This window comes from Molothrus ater, chromosome 2 (assembly GCF_012460135.2).
Source record: "Molothrus ater isolate BHLD 08-10-18 breed brown headed cowbird chromosome 2, BPBGC_Mater_1.1, whole genome shotgun sequence".
NCBI lineage: Eukaryota > Metazoa > Chordata > Aves > Passeriformes > Icteridae > Molothrus > Molothrus ater.
In genome coordinates this window covers 98,306,294-98,330,720 of record NC_050479.2, presented here as the reverse complement: position 1 = coordinate 98,330,720, position 24,427 = coordinate 98,306,294, and the positions used below count along the sequence as shown (strand labels likewise).

General features: G+C 36.0%; 1 protein-coding gene across 2 annotated transcripts in view; it reads right to left on the bottom strand.

Moving 5' to 3' along the window:
- CBLB (Cbl proto-oncogene B) overlaps positions 1 to 24,427 on the bottom strand; it is a 129,035-nt gene that overhangs the window by 27,085 nt on the left and 77,523 nt on the right. For both annotated transcript variants that reach the window (XM_036389484.2, XM_036389493.1), the window contains exons 5-11: positions 22,222 to 22,378; positions 18,387 to 18,508; positions 16,115 to 16,252; positions 14,428 to 14,515; positions 11,982 to 12,113; positions 8,108 to 8,311; positions 257 to 442 (exon numbers count right to left, since the gene is read on the bottom strand). In XM_036389484.2, coding sequence (XP_036245377.1) covers positions 257 to 442; positions 8,108 to 8,311; positions 11,982 to 12,113; positions 14,428 to 14,515; positions 16,115 to 16,252; positions 18,387 to 18,508; positions 22,222 to 22,378 — 1,027 coding nt within the window. The remainder of the gene's footprint in view (positions 1 to 256; positions 443 to 8,107; positions 8,312 to 11,981; positions 12,114 to 14,427; positions 14,516 to 16,114; positions 16,253 to 18,386; positions 18,509 to 22,221; positions 22,379 to 24,427) is intronic.

Below are 24,427 nucleotides of genomic sequence, written 5' to 3'. Positions count from 1 at the left end.
CCAGAAATATTTAACTACATAAGGTACTATGGAAAAAGAAGGGACTTCATTAATATGGGTGTAATCTAAAATTTGTTTAAACTAGAAGGAATTAAAGTTCTTTTGGGCAGAGCAAAATCCTGAAAAAGCAATATCCATGGAAAGGTTTGAAACAGTCCACTTTACAAAAAAACCAAGAAGCTCACCTTGGAAAAAAAAAGCAAATGCAATTTCTCGGAATTCTTATATCCAGAAATAATGGCTCAGTAACACTTACTTTTGGTGACCCGGTTGGGCTGGCACACGGTGACCGTGCCACTCCCTTCTGAATCAGATCCAGACGGGGAGGGACAGGAGGAAGACTAAGATGAGGGATTTGCAGGGGGTCTGGAAGTGGTTTTCTTCTTTGTGCAAGAGGGGAAGATCCTGGGGAAGTCACTGGTGAATTCTGCCTGTCATTGCACTTCCGGAGAGAAAAAAATAAAATTATCTTTTACCTGATGATCAAGTATACAACTTCCATTCCCCAACTAAAACACTTGATACTTATCAGATACTTACTAAGAGTCAATTATAATAGTCATTTTTCATAATGGACATCTGGACAGTAGAGCTCATGTTATAGTTACTGAAAAAGAAGTCTACAAGTCATTCTGTCTCAAAATTAAGACCCGTGTTAACTTGTGAGGAAAATAAAAGAATATATATTCCAGTAATTTGTATAAAAACCTAACGATCACAAGGGAAAAAAAATCATAAATTCTATCATAGCACTGCTACCCTTGTTGACTTTTTTATCAATAGAGAGTACTCAATCTAAAGTTCTACAAATTACTTTGAAAAGCTGGACATCCATGATATTGCCTGTTACTGCCTACTGCCCATTTTCAAATCATACTTCCATACAAAACAGAATGTGTGTCTTCTTAAAATTTGCCAATCAAAGTCACCAGCAAGATATTAAGGAAAGAAGCAAAATCAACAAAAAAATGAAGGGATTATAAAATTAATTTTAGAACAATTTAATCATTTAAGCAAATACTGAACTAACAACACAAACATTTAACTTCCCTCTCCAGGGACAAATTATGATTTCTTTCTTCCTTGAGCTGTCCTTTCAAATTCTCAGAACTTGATTTCAACTCTCAATATAGGACTCCACCCAATTTTGCAACTCGTCCCTACCCCTCATCTGGCTCAGTTCTAACAAACACAGCTCAGGTGTTTGTTCAAGTTATTTCTATGAACTCACTGTATGAGTATCAGTGCACTGTAATAAACCTGAATGTCTGTGCTGTTCTGTGCTTTCCCCAAGAGTGGACACAAGTAGCTGGAGGACATTCCCACCAATGATCAGCTTTGGGCCACTACTACACTGAGGCATCCCACTGTTCTCATATCACAGCTTGCCTACAGAGGCAAAAAAAACCACCCATCTTTGGCCTAAACCCCTTGGATAAACTTCCCCCTCTCTTCATGAGCTTTTTCTCATGAATGCTAAACATCCCACAGTGGTAACTGGGAGGAGAGTAGAAAGTTCTTTAACAAGAAAACAAATAAGCAACACTACCTTTCTTTGCACACAATCATTATGTTAAGAAACTGGAAACTTCATGAATTCAAAAGCAGAGTGAGGAAAAGGATCTAGAGCATGGATCCTTATCAATGCTCTGTACTACAGCTTAGTTTAATATCCCATTCTATACAACAGGGATTGCTACCACATTTCCTTCGAAAATAGAAGCCACCACAGTATTACTGTCAACAGTGCACAAAAAAGCAGGAGGGGAGTGAGAAGATGTTGAAAGCTAGAAGGGTGATGTGCAACTCCATCATCAGGATGATTTTTTTTGTTGCTATTTAGAGTCTTCCCCACTTCATTGACATGTGCAAGCTCAATGTCACAACTAAACATTCAAATTCAAGAGACAGAGCAGTTTAAGATTTGTGGTCTTCATGGCTACCAGAAGTTTCTCAGTTTCTCCCTTCAATGAAGAGGTGGTCTCAATATTCATATTAAATGCTTTGAATAGTCTTTAAATTTTCTTTGTTTCCTTTAACTGGTGAATGACCCTGTCCTTGACTGGAAGACCATAAAGATAAGCACATAAATTACCAAAGCATTTAGCCTCTCAACATTAGGGAATGTTGAATAACTAAGCAAGATATGTATCTTGTAAGCATGCCTGAGCAACTGTAATTATAGAATTACTATAAACTGAATGTCAATTCATTTTCCTTATCAGAGGCATCTATCAGTTAAACAGCATAATAAACATTGTATCATTTTATAGCATTAGTTTTCAAAGTTTAGTTACAACTCCATAAAGCATTCCTGAAAGCCAAGAACTATGCAATACAATATACTCAAAGGATTGACTTCAGCAGACACAAAATGAATTTGCTTCCCAAATTATCTGAAATAGAACCAAATAAGCAGGTCACGCCTCCAAAAAGATTCAATTATTTAAAATAAATGAAAGTGATATAGTTAAGTCTCAGCATTTTATGGTATTGCACAACATAATGCATTTCAGCCAGCAGGGAATTGTTCCAGAACAGCAATCATATATGTGATAGGAGTAGGAAACGAAGAGCAAGAAATATAGGAAATACTAAAAACCAATTATTGGACAGGAAACATTTGTTCAGAATTTAGGATGTTCTAATTGTCGCATCATCAAACTAATTAACACAATTTCCTGAGAGAGCAACCTGAGAGTCTCAAATGGGAGACTGCCTGGAATTGTACAAATCCCAGCTAAGTGAACAGCACTGTTGTGATATCATTTTAAGAACATCCCTGTTTCTATCTGGCAAACTTCTCTTACACAGTTCTGCTCTAAAAAAATCACTCAGCTAAATGATGCCCTCTTCTCTCAGTGTGCTCACTGGTTCCATCCATGTCAGACTTCTTTTCTCCTGCTGCAACAACAGTCTAGCTTTTGCAGAGACAAAAATCATAGAATATTCACATTTAAAACTCATTAATTTAAAAGTTCAAGATACTTAAACCCTGACATGCTTTTAAACCCAATGAAGCAAGCAATTTAATTCATGTGATAAACTTCTAGTTCCATATATTAGCTTGGTATTTGGCTATCTCTATGACATTCCACAGACAGTAAACCACAACTAACAAAACTACATGGAAAATTTTCGAAGTAGTAAGTGTGTGAGAGGACTTGAATTTAGGCTTATATCCATGCCTTTTGTCTTATTTCAAAATAGCTAAGTTATTTTTTGGTCCCCCGGACTACTACACTATAGTACAGCCACAATGCCAACAGAACATGCTGTGACCCCCACAGATTTCAAAAAGGGAATTGATTACGGCCAACAAGTTAAAGAGTAACTTATCAGGCACAATTAAAAAAAAAGTTAAATAACTGCAAGCAAAAGCAGCTTTTTTCCCCCTACAATGAAGCTTAATCTGTATCACCACTTGATGCTGAAGTAAGAGCAAAAGCTTTGCTGGGACAAATAATTCTTTGTTGGATCCACCGATACTAAAAATAAAACAAAACCAAGTATTCCACATCAGCAAACAGGTTTTCCTTGGCATTCAGTATCAGATTTCCATCATATTCCCAATATTAAAATCCCATATTTTTCAGTCAACCCCCATCCAACCTGTCCAGCTGCATCATTTGATGAGTGACAGCTAGGCCAACAAGATGGCTGCATCTCACGTGGATACCAAAGCATTAACAGACACACTAATATCTACTCTTTTTGGCACTCTACTCTCCTAAAATTCCTGTTTGTCACCTACTGGAGGTTTTTGTATGTTATCTATATGCTGGGAAAAAATCTGCAATGAGAGAGAGCAGTGACAAAAAGCTAAAACAAGCAAGTGATTAAGACACAAACTAGCTCAAATGAACTGGCAGTGACAGAAGACAGACCTTCAGTGTACAGAGGGGCTCTGCTGCACCACACAGAGACCTGTGCAATAAAGATGTAATTAAGGAGAAGAACACAGACTCCTTTGTAACAACACGGACTTCATCTGGTTGGCGTGACTGCTGCCAAGGGAAAAGCAGCTGTGACTTACTTTGCAGTTGTACTGCAGAAGGGACCACACTTGTGTTTTTCCATCAGACGTATTTGGTACTGGGATACACTGGTATCAGTTTGCCCCTAGCAGTTGTGAATTCAAGAAAAAGCCTGCTTCCAACACTGATTATAATTTACAGTCAATTTTTTTTCTGATGGAGATATTAACAGCCAAGCTATTCAATCAAGAGTTTTCAAATACCTTTATGCCAGATAGGTGAATATGAAAAGCATTCTCAACATAAATCCTAACGATTGATTCATTGAGGAATACTACCCTGCCTGTTAATGTCTTTGGAGCAAACTCAAACTGCATGAGACATCTAAGAGGATCCCAGCAGACCTACATCAGAGAAGTAGTTCTCTGAAGTTTCTTTATTTATAATCAGGTGAGAGTAACTCACATATTTGTTATTTCTTGTTAAGATAAGCCGTGACCTAGGAAGAGCTGTATTATCTTAGCTTAAAACCTTAAATGAGGATATAAATTTACATCACTTAACACTGATGACTGTAAACATGTTTTTAAATCAACAGATTTATTCCCTTCATCTTTGTTGGCCCAAGAAAATGCATGTGAAGGAGGGAGAGGCAGTGAGGTCTCTGAGAGTCAGCAGCACACTGCCAAGGGAATCCGTAATTAGGGGAGGCACACTGCCTCCCAGAATTTATACCCTGCAAATACTAGTAAGTAATCAGTTAAGTAAGTCACTCCTGTTGAGTGACATGATCTTACCAAATTCCACCAAACAGGTGGACCATTACGTAGGAAGTGATATGTATATACCAGTCCAGGTACTGCTGAAGGAATATATGGATACGTATTTCAAGTCTTATTTTACATATTTTTATATCTTATACAATGAAATTAAAAACTTTATTACTATGTAATACATGCCTTCTTCCATTACCAGAAAAAAGTCGACTTAATAATATGGAAATGAGTGAAAACAGCCTCTTCCCATATATAGAGAGCCAAGGTCTTTTGTCATGATTTACCAAATTTGACCTAAGTCACCTGCTGGAAGAAGCCTAGTCATGGCAAACTGTCTTTCAGCCTTGACAATTTCCTATCATTATTTTAAAGTACTGTGTGAATCAGTCAAACAATCAGGGCTTTGCACATTCAGATATCTAGGAAATTCTTTTCAGAGAAGACAGTAACACCCCAGATGGGGTAACTTCATCTACTTTTAGACTGAAGTGTTTATAAACAATGTTAATTCACTTTAAGGTACTGAAAACCTCATAGTCTCCTATACTGGTAGAGCCCTCCTCTGTGTTTTCATGGGATATTATTTGGATGAAAAATTACCTTAAACACTTATGAATTCAAAATTATTTGCTCTTAGCAAGAACTCCTGCACTATCCATTTTCCTTATTTTCTTTCTTTGTTTTTAAAAGAAATCAAATTATGCCTTGTACTAATAAAAGTGACAGAGAACTCTTCATTTATTAGGACAATTAAACATTAAACATTATACTAACATGCTCTACTAGACACTCAAATGCCCTCTTTAAAAATTAAAAATAAAAAAAGCTACTTTCAATATTTACCTGAGCCTGTAATCTCCATTTTTATTAATGTGCATTTCATAATGTTGTGCTTTACTAGAACAAAAGCTGAGAAGAGGAACATTTTGGACAATAACTGCATTAGCTAATCTGATACCACGGGGCTGAAATTTCTCGGTGAGGAAACAATTAACAGAGGCTTTTGGCACCACTCCTCCTCTTTCTTTCATTAAGAAATATCTGAAGACAATTTGGAAATAAAAAAAACAAGCTGATTGATGAGGCAGATAAACAGCCTAACTGCAGTAGATTTCTCCAAAGCCTCTGTTGGAGTTGATCTGCTGCTACTGCTGACTCATACACAACACCTAGCAAGAACTATTCATTTTTCTTAATGTGTATCCACTTACTACTTCCTTTAAGGAATTCCTTTAAGGAGCTTCATGATTATTTTTTTTTTCTTAAAGCAGTTTCAAGTCTGAGATCTTTCAGAGACTTCAGACACCTCTTAGGAGTTTTGGAGTACAGTTCAGGGGTAGGAGTGATAAACTGCAGAAATGGTATTTTTCTGGTATCTGATTGAGTATTTCCACAATGCTTTGTGAAGCCCAACAGTCACTTTCATCAGAGCTTCATGTCCCTGAAACTCTTCTCTTCTAATCAGTTTCACAGCCCAGCTCACTACTAGCCAGATTTTTCTTAGAATGGTCAGCCAGGTGATTTGACACAAATATAGCCCATTTGATTTTCAAGGATTAACAGATTTATGTTGAGAAATCTTACCACAGTCCATGCAATAAAGTAAGAATTGAAAAATTTGTTCACTGAGACTACAAAGCTACAACAGTGCCAGCAGGTTGGCTGCAAGAGCTAAAGTATTATCTTTGCCACCTAATTTCCATAATTTAAAAAACTTCGTTACTACAATACCATCATTATGCAGCATCCTGTTCATATGAACAGCGTTGGTGACAAACAAAAGAAAATTTCACAAAGAGTAAAGTTCCACATAATGTCACTGAGAAAAATATAATTTCTTTAAGCAGGTTCTAAAGTTACACTGATTAGCAGGAAAAATAAATAATGGTTAAAGAAATAGGCAAGTCTAATGAAGACATTGCTAACAAAAAGTATATATAAACAATGCCATATTACACACAGGTGGTATGGTTAAGACCATCACTGCAAAATCAATGGTAACAATTTTAAGAAAACAGCAGCTAAAAATCACCAAATGACACAATAATTCAACAATTTCAAATAGACTTCAAGAGGGTGGCACAGTGAAGATTTCTTTCATTGAACAATGAATTCAATGAAGAAAAATAGCAAGGCCCAAAAGCACTCAAGCACTTGGTGGATACCTAAAAGAAGATGTCTTATAGTAAACCTATTGTTCCTTCTTTTGATAAAGGCATAATGCGTTTTTGCCTTATCATGGAAGTGATAGCGTTATAAAAGCCCATCAATTCAAGGCTATCTCACAGAGGTCATGCTGCAGACTGCAATTTAAGTCCAGGCAGGAAGGATAAACTGTTCCCAAGGGTAGAGCATGTTGTATTACATACACAACACAAGAATGATTCATAAGCCTTAAGAGGTTAGGAAGGATATCAGAAGCATGTATATTAACTGACAGATATTCTCAGATATGAGGGTAAAGAACACTTTTTTTTTTTTAACAAATACAATGATAAGGAAATGGAAAAGTAAAATGTTACAAAATTAATTCCAAGACAACAATTCAATCTAGATGACCTTAGTATAAGGAAAAATCTAGTAAATGCTCTATCAAAATCAGTGTTGCATAGCCTCTGACAATATCTATTCCAGGCTAAAATAGAGTAGTAAAAACTATCACCATAAAATAAACTTCTGTCAATGATAGTGCTTATTTATCTGTAATAAAATCTCCTGCAACAAAGACCTCAGAATTTAACACAGAGCCCTTTCAGGACAAAAAACATTCCAAAACACACAGTCACTATGGATAATCTCAAAAATACTTTTCCCAGTAAGAGTACCTAATACTAAAAATTACAGAAAAAAAAATCATAGACAACTCACATGAAACTTAACTAAAAGCTACTTGTGTGCAGTATGAATTAGATGTCGAGTTCACTTTTATAAAGTAATAATATTGAAAATTGTTTAGAAACTCAACTTTAATCCTAAAACATTCTATGCATGTGTACACACATGTGCAGAAAACAAATGCATATAGGAAATTTTTTGTTCTTTACAAATAAAAGCTCAGGGAATTGTCCATACAGCATAGTTTGGATGAGAGTTTCAGCTGGTGCAAACTCACGCTTTGCCCATTATAAACGATCTTAGTTCACATCAGCTGAGAATCTGGAATATTTTCTCTCTCCAATTCAACTTCAGTTTTAATGCATTCGTATTGACACATTTTGTTTTTTCAACCCAACAACTGTTCAATGAGATGCTGTGAGCTAAAGCATGAAGTGCAACCTCTCCCTGTTTAAAGTTACAGGCAGCTTTGTTTACAAACGTCTGGGTTTAGCTGTTGTGCAGAGTTTGAGAAGTTACCTTTCGGACTGAAGCCAAACGATTCATCATTAGAGACTCCTCTCTATCATCATCATCATCCAAGTCCAACATAGGCATACTAAAGCTATCCATAATGCTGCAGCACCTGGAATTCTCATCCCTGGGATCAAAAGGATCCACAATGATTGGCTCAGTCCCTTTGATTTCACAGCGGCAGAAAGGGCAGCCTTGGCCATCTGATTCCTACAATAAGACAAAAACGTAGATAAATTAAAAAAAAAAAAGAAATAAAACCAGCAATAATTTTAAAAGTAGGACTTGTACACAGTAACATCCTCAACCAGTCTTTAAAAGCTTGTAAAGAAGGACTGGAGTAAACAGGAAACAGATTAACAATTATTTAACGATAGTAAATCTTAAAATGACTGCACATTTAAAGCTTTCTCTCTTCAATAGACTAAGCTTCACTTAAAAATGACTAATCAAAATGTAGCTATTATCTCTACAAAGCACTAAATCAGTCTTAATATTACAGGTCAGGAAGTAACATATTTTCTTTCAGGCATACATTTTGCTATTTCTTCAAGAGAAAGAAGGTGAGGTGTGTAGACAGAGATAATGCTTTTTATGATATACCTTTTATATTAACCATAAAGTATGTCTTTTTCATTTGATATTAGAAAATGCAGGCAAGCTTTATGGCATGCAGCTCTTCTTGGAAAAAACATATTCAGTCCATCACAGCTGCAGCATTGCCTGTATTCAGAGCACCTAAAGCTACAAACAGTTTTCTTCACATTTACATAAAAAATCAGGACTTAACTACATTTTCAATAAATTATATAAAACATGAAATTATTTTCACATATTACCAGAAAAAAAGAACTACTTGAATTTTAATTTTAAAGTGGTATGTGTTCAATAATTTTCAAGCAGCCATATTCAATCCCTTTAACTTATTTCAGAACTGTATTTTTTCTCATAACAAAAAAAAAGCCTTGAGATTCAGACTACTAATGAACAAAAACTAGAGAGGTCTTTCAAGGACTTATAGAAATATTTCCATCAAGAAGCACAACATAGATTTGAATTATAAAAAAAAAACCAAAAAACAAAACCCACCAGCAAACAAAACCAAAAACAAACCCACACCCAGAAGAACCATGAAGCTTTGAAAGTTCAAGATAATTCAAAGTGAAATCAGAAATCACATGGTGTAGTATTTGCAGTCAGGTACACAGACAGCTAAAGAGATATGAACACCAAAATTAATTCTAAAAAACCTACTGATACTGAAATATAACAAAGCAAGCACTGGTCTTTGATTTCTCAGATGCAAAAACAACATTTTTTCTAGCATTATTTTTATCTTGACAGTTGCCAGTCTTACTAAACTGACAGATGATTTTACAGTTTTTGGATGAGCTGTATCACAAGGTCATATAAGCATAAATTATTGTCTCCTGACGTCACTTGCAGGATTAGTACTGGATTCTCATTTTGTATGGAAAGACACATCTACTCTACTTTCAGCACCATAAGTACACTAACTAGTCAACTTCAGTACCTCAAAAAACATCTTCATATAGTCCTACTGAAGTAGACACGGTCAAGTGAACAAAAGTCCTCCCTCACTCTATACAACTCCTTAGAGCTTCATTTTCTTAAAAAAAACCCTTATCAATGAGGCACAGAGCTTTTAGTTTTCAAGGCTTCCTTGTACCTGTGTTCTGCACGAGCAGTTTCCATCCTTTCTTCGGAAAAGCCTTAGTAACCAAACACATCATCAGACTCATATTCAGCAGTATGACTATATACATGAGATGTCTATATTAATACACACACCTGTCCATGCCCTCAGAAAGGTTATTTAGAACATTATTAACCTTACAATACAGCCTATATGCCCATATGCTTTTAGAAAACATATACTTTTCAGACAATAGATTTCTGTAGTATAAAATGACATTTTACTCCTGTTGTGTAATACAAAAAGGAAACAAGTAAACCAAGTCTTATTTGAGAGACTGAGCCCCATAAAGGTGAACAGCTCAATCATCCTTAGTATTCTATGCAGATCAGATGCTGCTTACTCAGTTTTTTTCTGCTCAGTGAAAACATCTGTATTGCATCTCCTGAGGCATGCTTAACGAGCCATTATGCTGCCAATTAAACAACCCACCAGAAGCTCACAACAGCTGATGCTGTTACAGTGTAATACCTCTTCATTGCCTCACTAATTATACAAAAGTTAAATTTGTAATGAAGTCTGAAATGTACCTGACCAATTACAGCTGGTAGCTATGTTCTGATGAAACCTGGTGCATTCAAACATGTCAGTCTTCTGAGCCTAAAATGCTTTGTGATTTTCTTCCTGAATTCCTGTTCCATAGCCAAGTACTGGGGACCTCAGCTTCTCAAGTCTCCAGAATCGGAGCACATCACTGGCCTAAGACTGCTCCTACCACACCACCCAACAATCAGAAGCACAAAGATTTCAGTCCTTCTGCTTAGCCCTGTCAGCTCAGCCAAAAAACAAATGAACAAGCAAACAAAACCAACAAAACTACACACCTCAGAATTTTTCAGAGTTTTTTAAGTCAATGATTTATGTGGTCAGACCTCTAAGTCTGTCATTCAGAATGAAACTTGAAAGAATAGAGAAAGGGTACTCCTGAAATGAGAAACATTGTTCCAGCTCAGCAGCTGCTTAGTAGTGAAATAAATATCCTTTTGTGGTTATGCCTCAAATGGAATTTCCTACGAATTTCTGACCTATGGCCAATTTGAAAGATTTGTGTTTGGAACATCAAACTCAAATTTCACAAAGAACACAAAATTGGAAACTGAGAGTACTTCATTTTCAAGAAACCTTTATTGCTAATGGAAGAAAAACTCAAATTATACTTCTGATATATTGTGTTGGTTCACCACTGAGGCTTTCTTAATTAGGTAGAAAATGTCCTAATTAGAAAAGGAAAATTATAGTACTTGAAGACATGCCACAAATGTAAGAGTGAAAACACATTGATGGAGGATGAACTAATTTAAAAACCGGTCCAAAATGGACTAGACTCAAGGATTCTTTTTACTCTTCTCACTACATTTGTAAGCAAAGACTGATTATTAAGAGTGGAACAAAGTCCTCTCTGAGAAGTGGATGAACCTTACTTCTCCCATAAAATATAGATACAAAAGAAGGGGCAGGGATGATGCACATTGTAAAGAGGAATGACCTCAGCTTTAGACTTCGCTTTTTAGGTCAACTACCCTGAACTAAGGGTGCCCATTCTCCCTTTTCCCAAAAACTGGTGAATCCATGAACAAGATGGACAAAACACACCAATCTGGGTCACCAGGAAATCTCAGAGTTTTTTTTTGGATGTTCTATAAATGACTTTGAGAGAAGGGAGTTTCCCCTCCATTCAATCTCTTAGTCCAACAACCATCTAAAGTTATCTAGGTGTTCCAGTGCTTTGCATGCTATTAATATGAAACACAGGCATCCTAAAAGCTTAATTTTCCACAGGTCAATTCATGACCTCCACTACTGAGTGGATCCTTCTCTCATCAAAGACATCCCTACTCCTTATAAAATGCTGTCTAGTCAGTTATCCATTCCCAGACTGAATTGGCACCAAATACCCAGCTTCTACTGTCTGAGTAGGTGCTGGACTCAGGAAATAGTTTCCACTCAGCAGCAGTCAGCAAATGGCCTTGGCAAGACTATGAGTCCAGACTGCAAAGACTCCTGGAGCTTTATTTTTCACAGAGTTCTGGTTTGAAAAATGAGGACATTTATAATTTTATATATATACATCCTTGCACCTGGAAAAGTAAACATATACCCACATTGTAAACACAAAGGTAACAGAAATCCATCCCCTCCCCACCAACTAAAGTATGACAGTACCTGCCAGGCTGTAAGACAAGAAGTGCACATAAGGTGTCCACAAGGCTCTATCTTCACGTCCTTGTCATTCTCTGCACAGATTTTACACAGTTGAAAAGTGGAACCCATTTCACAGTACAATTCATACTGCTCCTGTAACAAAAGAAAGTCAAACAATTATTTCTTTCCAATGATTTGTTCACAAAGAATATACTTCTCCAAATGCCCTGTTTTAAATCTGCTTTACTTATTAATCAAGGAAGCTCTTGCTACTGATCTGTCTAAAAGCCACACTAAGGTTACTGAAACAGCTTACATTTTTGCTTCTTCCAAACTGTGATATACTACAATACATACCAAAATGTGTTAAAAATATCTGTGCCTATTAGATTTCGTACAGACTTGTTATATGTGCCTGCTATGCAAGGCACAAATCCTACTTTTCTTTGGTTGCAAATGGAACCAAAGGAAGGAAATGAACATATTAAGTGAAACATTAAGTGAAGAAAGGGAACAAAACTGGGATTTTAATTTCTAGGTATGAATTTAGGAGTATGAAGATTATTGGATTGGAAATGGACAAGCAAGAGGGCTTTTTTACCTACAGCAAGGATGTTGTATAGCAGTATATTAAAGTACACAATCCTTGTAAAGGAAGTATGGCAAGAACACCCTGCAGGATAACTTGGCAACAGGCATGCACAGATTATTCAGTACTTTGCATACTTACAAGACTGACAGGTAGGTAGAACACCACCATTAGAAGAAATAAATAATAGACAAAGCTCAAGTCCAGAACAGTTTTCTAGAAATAGTTATTGTTGGGTAACTGACAGTTAAATGCATTTGGATTGAAATAAGCTTTTTTAACCTTGAAAAACCAAATTTTGAAAGCCTAAAGTAAGTACCATCCAGATCATGGAAAAATAAGCAGCTACTGCTAAGTGAAGTGAGGGGACATGAGGCTAAGAAAAAGAGAAAACAAAAGATAGAGCTTGTATCTGCAGCTGTAGTCAGTGTACTAAAGATGCCTATGGTGGAGCTCTAGCAAGGAATCCATCTGCAGCAATCTAGCCCTGCAGCCACTTTCATACCATCTCTTCATCATTCAGGGAGGTATATTGACAACTTTAAACCTCTTCAGTTATATATTATTTAAGGCAGACTCACATAATTCAGACTCTTTGGAATTATCATCAGAATTAGCTAATAATGTCCTCATAAATACATGTGCAGAAATAACTTGATTCATTCAGTAGATTGATATAAAAAATAAAACATGATTGGCTTGTGAAGAACAAGGTATTCATTGACTATGTGCTGCTTCTTATTTCTTTGAGAAAAAGTGAAGATATGGGCTGAAGCATTATCTGCACTACACAAATACCTGATAAATCTCCATTACTCTTTCATTATTATCTTAAGACTGGAGGGAAAAGATGGATGTCAGAGAAGTGGAAGTATTCAGATTGTCTTCAGGTAACTGTTTTTAGGAATTCTCTTACTTACAAAACAGATATATTTGTACTGATATTTCTGATAATATCATAGATAGTAAAGAATATTTATTTTCTAAAATACTTCTGGAGTGGAATGCACATAGAGCACCCAGAAATACAGAAGATTCAGCAGGTCATCCAGTTTGATTTGAAGAAACAGAAGACCATCTGGAACAGCAGTACTTGTATCAAGTCTTTCTTTGAACATATCCTCAAGTCTTCCAGATGTTTTCATCAGGAAAAATGTTCTACACAGTATTCTTTAACCTTCTAGTGTTAATTTCAGCACCATTTTTAATCAAGTATTTGTCTTGGGGTGGTTATTTCCTATTACTTGACTATCAAATATTTGCAGAATTAATCACATCATCACTTAACAAGACTATAAACACAACTATATATTCTAATTTTCTCTGCAATTCTCTGCAAAGTGACTCTGTTTAGGCATTTACTTACTTCTGCTGTTTTCCCTGATCTCTCTTTCAATTTGCACCATAGACAAAGAAGAAAGGAGAAAACTGGATACCCTGGAAGAGGTATTTTTGTGATGTATGAACTTTTCCTCCTGGACTTGCCAACCAACTATACCATTCCTATTCAGGCTTCGAAACTACTATTTGATCCTGATTTTGTTTCTGTATTCCCCTTTGTTATTAGCGCAGAAAAAACGAGCTACATAAATCTGTTACATAAATATCAGAAAAACCTTTAGTAGCTGTTTGAAACACTTCTCACTTGGAAAAGGCTCACAATAAAGAAAACATTCCAAGACATGCCATCTGCATCACCATCCACTCTACAGTTTAAAGGATTATTATCCTTTTCCTCCCCAAAGCCCTTCTATCAACAGCATATTTTCTCTCTTATGAACTTATTACTCACACTTTAATAAAAGCTTATTATTACTGCTAGATGAGATACTAAGGGAAGTGACGATTACAAAGTAACTCAAAACTCTGTCAACATACCTGTGTGACTTTTATGTGATCATGTGGTGTGGGCTCACATAATCCTGTCAAATCAGGATTATAACTTCGTCCATCAGGGAACAGATAGCTGCATCACAAGAAGACTGTTATAAATATGCACATTTCTTTAGCTTTATTGGCTAAATCATACTTACAAAATTTCAAGGGGGCAGAATAAGTTACAGTAGACATTAACTAAAATAAATAATCTTTCCTCAGCCATCTATTTTATCTTTTGAGTGCAACTGAACTGCTACATATTCATTTTGACACATGCTCAAGTGTATTTATAAAAGCAGAGGAAAGATTTTGACATCACTTGGATAGCTACCACTAGCATGCATCTGAGCTTTGATAAGCAGATAACCTTCTAGGGGTAGCCCAAAAGAGTATTATTTCAGATCCTTGTTTCACAGTGAACTCATACTTCCTAGTGGTTTCCCACTGGGAGCATCATGCTCAGGACTCTTTAGACTATTTCAAGTAAAGCTGCAGAAAAGAAGGTAACACATTGTGTGTATCTGTATTATGATATATATATATATATAATATTATATATGTCACAATAATATATATGTGCATATCTCTGTATATTATGACAAGAATCTACACTGAGAACTTCTGATGCACACTGGACATTAGGCAAGAACCAACGGGAGCATTTCAATTGTGTGGGAAATTAACAATAGATTAAATGAGGGTTCATTCAATTCAATTGTGTGGGAAATTGACAATAGGTTAAATGATATTACAGCAACCCTAAGATTTCTGTATTCAGGTTTATGTTACCTGTAACTCAGAAACAGCTCTTTAAAGGTCATATATTTTTAAGTCACATTCTGAAAAAGTTATAAGGTACAAAAATATCACTCAGCATAAAATATTCTCAGCTCCAGCTTTTGTTTGCTTAGTTTTTGTCAGAGAGAAACACTACCAATATAAGTGTGTTTTTATTACAGGTATGAAATCATCACACCTGAAAAAAAAATACTAGACTGTGTAGGACGGAGAGAAATTACAAGACTGCAAAAGATTTATCAATCTTTTTTTTTCTTTTGGGGATTGATCAATTGCCTTTCCTTTTTCTTTCACATTATATATATTTACATTGGCTATACCAAAACATGTATTCCAGTGAAAAGATTCTGACACCAAATATTTTTCTGTTACTTCAGCCAACCTAGCAAAAATGTACTACGTCTCCCTATAAACTTACATTCTCTAATAATTATAAATCTTTTCAGTAAACTATTAAAATGTGGAAAATGTTCTGGCTGCACAATATATAAAAAAGCAATTACATAGCTTTCAAATCATTGTCCACATTTGGACACATGAGTAACTGGAAGTAGTAACTGTTCAATAAGCTTAAGTGCATTTGGGACTCTTGGGGGGCTGTGGGGGGAAGGAGGGATCAATGCAACAGCTGTCACATTTTAATTTCTCAAGGAATTTATTTGCTACGAGATACGACTTTGGTTAACTTTCAGTAACCCTGGTTAATGGAATTAACTAGAAACAAGTGTTTTTTAAATGAATTAAATAAATGGTCCTTAAACTCTGAAAGAATGCTAACCACCATATGCAGTTTCTCGGTTTTAAACATCTTTAACTACCCATATAAGCATATAGGGAACAAGCAGATGAGGATTTCATAGCCATGGGAGCTGTAAGAATTGGTACTTACAATCCTTCCCGGCTGCCATCAATCAAAGCTTGAAACAGAGGCTTATTGTGAGGTATGGTCTGCAGTATGTTCCCATCTCCAGTCACATAGCCAATGGCCCACTGGCCTAGGCGAGTGCAACTCAGTCTGAAAATGTAGCTTGATAAAAACAGGATGAATGAAAAGTCAGTGTAATTCAGAGTTCAGCAAAAGAAGTGAAGATAGCAATTATGGCCTCTGGTTCAGACACTGAATTAGGTCCCTGAACATTTAGGTAAGATTCCCAATTCTACCATGTTCTTTCTAGAATTTTAAATCTCTTCTACAAATTTAAGTCTCTTCTACACTGTCAGTTTCTCATGGGCAGAAATAAAATAAGAGTAGCTGCCTAACCTCTGCTTTTTATCTGCTTCTCTTTTAGTTCTCAGAGTGAAAGCTGCACATTCACCCTGAGCAGTTTCACTCAGACATGTCCATAAACCTCTTCCATAGGACTATATATATGATCCAGTCTCCATAACTACAGCAGACACCTTTTGTGCATGTGCAGGCCAATCACCTGAACAAGTGGATGGAAAAATATAAAGCCTCTTTAAGTGCAACAGAAACAGGAAAGATGAATGATAAAACCTGCTCTACTAGAAAATGGTAATTTCTTGTGAGCCTGTGGAGGTGAACAAAAGAAATACCACTTCTGTTTCAGAAAAATCAAATATTAACTACACAATTGGACTTAGATTTAAATACTTCTCTGTGTTACAGGTGATAGGTGAGAGTATACATAATGTAGACAGAGAGCACAATCAGAAAACAAGGAAGATTACAAGCAACAGGATTGGGCATGTATAGAGCTTCATACTAAAAATTCTACTCCCTTTCATGTCAGACACCATTTCACATGCAAAACCTCACTGAGAAAAGCATCTCACAGTGAAAGACCACAAATTCAATTCTGTATTTTAGAGCAGCTTTTCTTAATTACACATCAATATTTTATTTCATTCCAAACTAATATGAGACATCTAAGCCTCTCTGAATATTGACAGAGCTCTTAAAACCTTCAGTAGGGCCCACATTACACTGAAGTACTAACTATTCATCTGAACAGAATCTTGCAATTTGCAGGACGTTTCAGTCAGATTAAAGAAGAAATTTCACTTCATATCCCCTGTTTCCCATTCCAGCATTTCACCTAAGCAACTCAGAAAGTAATTTTCTGATATGCAATAGAAAGCAACCTTAAAACTGTCTATTACAAGGAACATAAAAGCTACATGGGGTAATTTTTCTATCACAGCATCAAGATCAATAACAGAGAAAATACTAAATGTATCAAATGCTCTCAAAATCAACCTATTTATTTGACTTATGTAGTAGTGTCCATGAGTATCAAGCTAAAAATCAGCAGTTTTCTGTTGGAACCACAAGATTTTTGTATGTATGAACTTGACTACTAGGGTAACTTAAGATGCAGTATACTATTTGCTGAAAATTGAAAGGAACAAAGTACGGAATGCGGGTATAACTGTTGGTAGACTTCATTAACAAGTTTAAAAGCAATGCACTTTAACTATGTGCTTCTGCAGAAGCTTCAACAAGGAGAATTAGGGAAAAAGCTTCATAATTGTAAGATAAAACTAGCAAAATAAATGGTAAGTAATATAGGATTAAATCCATTATTGATTTTCTTTTTCTCCCAAGTGAAGAAAAAACCCAGGACAACAGTGACATAGTGGTAAAAGCTCAGTGCCACTGAGCTTTTACTATGCACAGCACCACATCAAAAGTATTTAAAAACTCTACATGTCATGATCTTTAATCTGACTGATTGCTTTTCTAGGTGAAGAGTTTATGACATAGAATGATACAGGCAAAGGAAAATGAAAGATATGAAACACAAAAGGAACACAAAAGCACAGATTAAATTTATAGCTTGAATGTTACCATGAAAGATGTTAAGATGATTCTTGCTTTACTATTAAGCAAAAATTCAATGTCAATTTTGAACATCAAATTATATTTTGAAATATGCTTTTCAAGAATGCATTGCTGGTTTTACCTGATTCAGAAGAAGAAAGAAAAAGTGATTTATTTTCAATTTCTTTCTGTTTATTTTTACATATTTAGACTTTGGTGTGCTAATATGATATTTTTTTGCTTTGCTTCTTCAGTGCGTCAGTGGGTGTTAAATAAATGCAAAAATATGCAAAATAGAAGTATGAACCCAGCATAATTATGTAGGTTCTGAGACAGCAAGTTTATTTGGAAAGCAATACACAGTGAAACCTCTCACCTCCCAGGTTTAGTGCTGTATTTCTGCAGCCTTGCTTTCACTTCATCATACGTCAGGAATGCCATATATCCAGGATGTGTCACAGCTAAGAAGTTCCAATTCCTTAAGATTGAGCCCCATGGCTACAAAGAGAAGACAAACAAGTAAAGGGACTAAGCCAGGTAGTTCTGTATTTCTAATAAAACTCAAGTTTGTGAGTCAGAAACACCTGAGGTGTTTTAGCTTCAGCTGAAAAATACATACTTTTGCTTTATGTTTGAATGGTACAAAGGACTGTCCTATATATCCAAAGAACACCAAGCACAACTTTTTGGACAGAGATTTTGAAGACCCTGGATTTAGGAGACCTTCTATTCATAGCTACATAAAATATTTAACATCATATTTAGTTAGAACCTGGAAAGTATGACTCCATGATGGTTTAATAAAAAACACAATTAAGCCTGAGACGACTTGATAGTTAATGATAAGTAACATTAACAAATGAATCATAATAAAGCTGCTAATTTGAGCTGTCATTCCTTTTTTTATCCTCTACTTCTTGATTTCTTCAGTCACCATAATGGCATTAAAGCCAGCAAACAAAACAAATACTGATACTTCACCTGAATATTTGCTAACCTGAATGCAAAAGCTTCAGAAAACTCAGTGAAACATGCCTGATATGCTATCACTTAAAAGAATATGGAATAGTCCATTACTGTAAATGAAGAATGATTTTTTAAAGTAGTGGATTAATACAGATATATAAATGTCCATTGCCAGCATTTGGGAAGTCAATAAACTGACTCTGATTAGTTTGCAGATTTTTAATCTATTTCTCAGAAGATCAAGGCAGGTGAAGTTAAGTGACACAAGACAAGAGTCTTGTGTTATTATGTGCGCTGCAAATTCCCTTTAAAAGAACTTCTAAGGGCTAATCAGGCAGAGATGAAATGCTAGTGTGACATGCTTGAGCAGATTATCCTAACAGTTCTGCTTAAGAGTGTTACATTTCCCAGGCAAACCCTAGCCACTACCTAAACACAGATGAATACCTGTTCATTTTAAAATTAATACCTTATCAAGTTGTACTTGTGGAATAGAAGACAGGTTTCAGCACAAAGGCCATAAGAAACCTTAAATTCTCCAAAAGCAAGGAGGAAAAAAAAAAAATTCCAGTCCTAGATTCAACACTGCATCCTGTCAGCTCCTTCAACAAATTCAACAAGGCCAAGTGCAAGGTCCTGCATAGGGATTGAGCAATCCCAAGCACAAGTACAGGCTGAGTGGAGAATGGATTGAGAGCAGCCCTGATGAGCAGGACTTGGGCGTGCTGCTGGATGAGAGGCTGGACACAACCCAGCAAGGTGCACTCAGCTCAGAAAACCAGATGTGTCCTGGGCTGCACCCAGAGCAGTACGGCCAGCAGGGCAAGGGAGAGGATTCTCCATCTCATCAACTCTCATGAGACCCACCCCCAAACAGCTTCATCCAGCTCTTCAGCCCTCAGCACAGGAACGACATGGACCTGCTGGAGCAAGTCCAGAGGAGGGACTGCAGGATGATCAGGTGGATGGAGCACCTCTCCTATAAAGACAGGCTGTGAGAGTTGGGATTATTCAGCCTGGAGAAGAGAAGGCTCTGGGGAAACCTGGAGCAGCATCCCAGTACCTAAAGGGGTCTACAGGAGAGCTGGAGAGGGACCTTACAAGGCTTGGAGTGATAAGATGAGGAGGAACGGTTTTGAACTGAAAGCCTATAGGTTTAGACTGGATATTTGGAAGAAATTCTTCAGTCGAAGTGTAATGAAGGCACTGCAACAGGTTGCCCAGGGAAGCTGATGCACAACATTGCAGCTAGAGGAGCTCTGAGCAACGTGGTCTAGATGAAGTGTGTCCTTACCCATGGCAGGGGGGTTGGAACAAGATAATCTTTAGGGTCTCTTCCAACCCAAATCATTCAAAGGCAAGAATCCATAGCTTGCCTTGTGAGCAGAGTCGTACCAGAGCAGAAGTCCTAAATGGGACAAGATTTGCTCCCTTTCTCTTCAGTGGAAGTACTTTCACATGAAAGGACATGTTAAAGTAACAGTTCCTGCAGAGCATCCAGATATTCTGCTGTGCTAAGCTTCTCTCTGGTCAGGGAACTCAGTATTTAAAGCTGTGCATACATACAATGGGGAGGCAGGGGGAGCAACTTCACTTTCACAGGATCTCCGTAAAGCTGAGTCGTGCTTTCTTTTGTGAATAAACACCATTACAAATGCAGCTTTTCTGTAACATAACCCACAGTTGGCAAAACAGTATTTTGATTACTTAATTGGGATTTTCTCTCAGTGGGTGTATGAACACATAGTTACAGAAGCTGTTTAAAAACTAGAGAAGTAAAATGTAACCTCCTGGGAGAAGTTCTCAGACCAAGTTCAGTGCAAGTTCAATTCAACAGTTACGAAGCTTTTGCACCTAATCTGTTTGGCAAGACATATCTCTCTGCTTCTTTGCTGAATTAAAAGTTAACCCTTACCAGTCATCTCTCTTCACATGTATCAATACTGCTGATCCCCTTCTTCTAGCACAAGGCACAGAAATGAATCAAACCAGCAGTGGCCTCACAAAGAAAATAAGTGACCGATATTTGTGGTTCAGTTAAAAAGAGACTAGTGACACCATTAACATTTGCAACTGTGACAATGTTTTGACTCAGAATGGAGAAGAGATAATCAAAATCAAAACTCTATATACTAAAATCATTAATCCCCTCCTGCCAGATTTTACTATTAACTTCATAATGGCACCCTTTCCCATAACAGCAAAATGAGGACATCTAAGCAACAATTAGCACAGGGCAATGTGGAAAACAGAACAAACATCAACCCAGGGTTTGAAGTAAAGTTGATAATTTGAACATATCTCCATCTGGCTAAAGAATAATGATAATATAGGTTGGAAAAAGACCTTAAAAATCATCGAGTCCAACTATTAACCCAGCATTGCCAAGTCCCCCACTAAATCATGTCCCCAAATGCTTGATAATCCCTTCAGTGAAGACACTTTTTCTAATGTCCAGTCTAAACCTTTGCTAGTGCAACATGTTAATATAGAAGACTGTACTTGTTTACCACTGTACATGGTAAAGAAAATAAATTATCAAATAAATGTTTGTGTATCTCAATGGTTTCTATATACAAAAGAAATATTCAAAGTGATAAATTTCAGAAACAGTACATCTAATATGTACGCAAACCAGTACAGTCTTCTATATTAACTAAAATACCTAAAGTATGTTCTGTAGAAGAGACATGAGGTTAAAATAGACACATAACATACATTAAAAGCTTATTTCAGATAAATAGTAATACAATTAATGCTATTCCCAAATATAGTTCCTTGTTGTAAAAAAGCATTAATAGTAAAAATATGTTAATAAAGAAAAGAGTTAGGCCTATATTTAGCCTAAAAGAAAGTAATATGTAACTGTCCTTATGAGTTTGCAGAAACACCTCATATATATAGATACAAATGCACAACAAAAACACAACTAAAACTCTGATTATCAGGAGGTCTACATTTCTAGGAATGTATTTAAAAATAGTGAAAAATAAGTAAGTAGCAAACAGCTATTGTAATAACACTAGATGCGTGCAGAAATGAAGCAGGTGTTGCTGGATGCTTTCAGTTTTTCAGATGTGTGTGTTGCTGCCTCTAACACCTCTGAAGGACTAGAAGAAATGCACAATTTATTTCTAAACCGCAATGTTTTAGTTCTTTCAGCTTTTTTAAAAAAATCTGCTTCCTTGCCTCAGGGCACTAAGCATCTCAAATTCACACAATTATCTATAATTTTCAAATCTTACCTGAAATAATCTAGTGAAGATATCAAATTCAAAAATTGAAATGTAGTCATTGCAGGTCAAGTCAATAGTAGATTTAAGAGCCATTGCTTCCAAACCAGAGCTAATCTGATGAACTTCATGAAGGCACTGCCTGAACACCTTCCATGGCACTATAGTTCTGTTAAATGGGTAGAAAGAATAAATTCAATGAAATAACATATTTAAGACTTGATACCTCATTTAGACATCAAAACTGAACTTTTAAAGGAGTGAACTGTAACATTAATTTGGTTTCTGTATGGAGGAAAAATACCCCTTCACATTAAGTTTTCTGAAAGCAGCCTAAGCAAATACAAGAATGGCTTACCTTCCTTTAAACACAGCTGAATGTCATTTATTTCAAATGATAAATATTCAAGTTTCTTTAGGAGTACCACAAAAAGAACAGTGCAGAAACCAAAATACCCTACTAAGCAAATGTTGCAAACAATCTCACATCCTTTCAGAGATAATGTAAAGGACCTATTCTATGCTTGTAAAAGAAATCCTTTCTTCACAGCCTCCCTTCCCAGAATGATAAGCATCAATTTAAGATCTACAATTATGTGATTTTTGCTATAGCTAAAGCTCTTGAACAGTGGTCAAGTAACATGACAGCAATCAACCAGATACCACTAGGAGTGGTCCAAGCCCTGTCATAAGCCACGACAGTTACATTAACTTTAATAGACAGGAAATTAGAATTATCCTTCCTAACACAGAAAGCCATGTTCTGTCAGATTCAGTTTTTATTTGCACAGTTGAAGATAATGCATGTTAGTTATTTTACCAGCCAAGTATGTGTATTTGGAAACTGGCATGAGGTTGATCACTTTAATGTGCTCTATCTTAGCACTCTCAATAACAGCAATTCTTCTTGTGTCATTAGGGTAAAATCAAAATTTTGTCAAGCCTTAACAACTCTTAAAAATGTTCTGCCACACATTGAGATCATATTATATGATATTTTAAAAACATTTTAATTAACCAAAATATAATCAATGCATAATTATTCAGGACAAGATCTCACACGTTCACAGTAATATTTTGTTAATAACTGCTAAATCAACAAAAGACACAGGCCTCACAAACTCAGTAATATTTCCGGCAAATTATATTAGTTCAAACTGCCTTAGTTTTTCTAAGTATTTTCTCATGCAGAAATATAAATTACTTAGTATGATGGGGGGAAACCAACTGCATTACGTTTGTCGTGTGTAACAAATACTATGCAGTTATCCTAAATTAAAACAAGCGGTAATTTTAAGTATAACTAAAGATACAGTCCTGTATTTCTATTGCATAAGATATTCACTGCATTTTTAAGTGCAAAGAAATGCATTTGTTACATGCAGGCTTGTATTGAGAAAGTCATAAATGACAAAATGAGAAGTTTAATAGATCTCAGCAGATACTTTCATCTGTATATGAAAAACAGGAAACCGCAAAGAGCTGAAGAGAGATACCACATCAGATGCCATTTATGAAAGAATGCTGATCAAATTTTCATTAGGGTAAAGAGAGAATAAAACATTGCATTAAATTCAGACCAAAAAAATAGAAAAGTCAGTGCTTTTGTGGTGTTAAAGTTGTCTTAGATCAAGCACCTACTGGTTATTTACCTCCTGTAACCATGGCTCCAAAATGTTTTCTGATTCTCTTTATAAGCCACCCTAAATGGTTACAGCACTGGGATCATGCTGAAACAGAGTTAGAAAATTTCAGGGTTGGCTGTGGGTTTTGTGAGCTTTTTGTTTGATTGTAATTTGTTAGGGTTTTCTTTGCAGGAAGGTATTAATTTTATTGCTTTGAGTTTTTTTAAAGGTTAAGACAATAACCCTAAAACAAAAAAACAATAGAACATTTATCAGATATGATCACAGCCATACTACACCTTAACAACTGGTTATTCATGCCTTGCACAAGACAGTTTCCTAGATGCAATTAATAAGTAGGATCTTTGGCTATCTATTCACTAACACCTTGCACCCCCAAAACTCCACCAGCAACATAGAAAACAAAAGGCTTCAGAAGAGTATCTTTTTAGGGCTCTGTTGGCTAGTACTTTGACTAAGACAGAAACCAGATGCTGGAAAATGAGTGATTAGCTAATGAAATAACATGTAAAGTTATTTTTTGGGATTTCTCCAAGAACAAGTGCTTGGAATAGTGGTGGCCCAAATTTAAA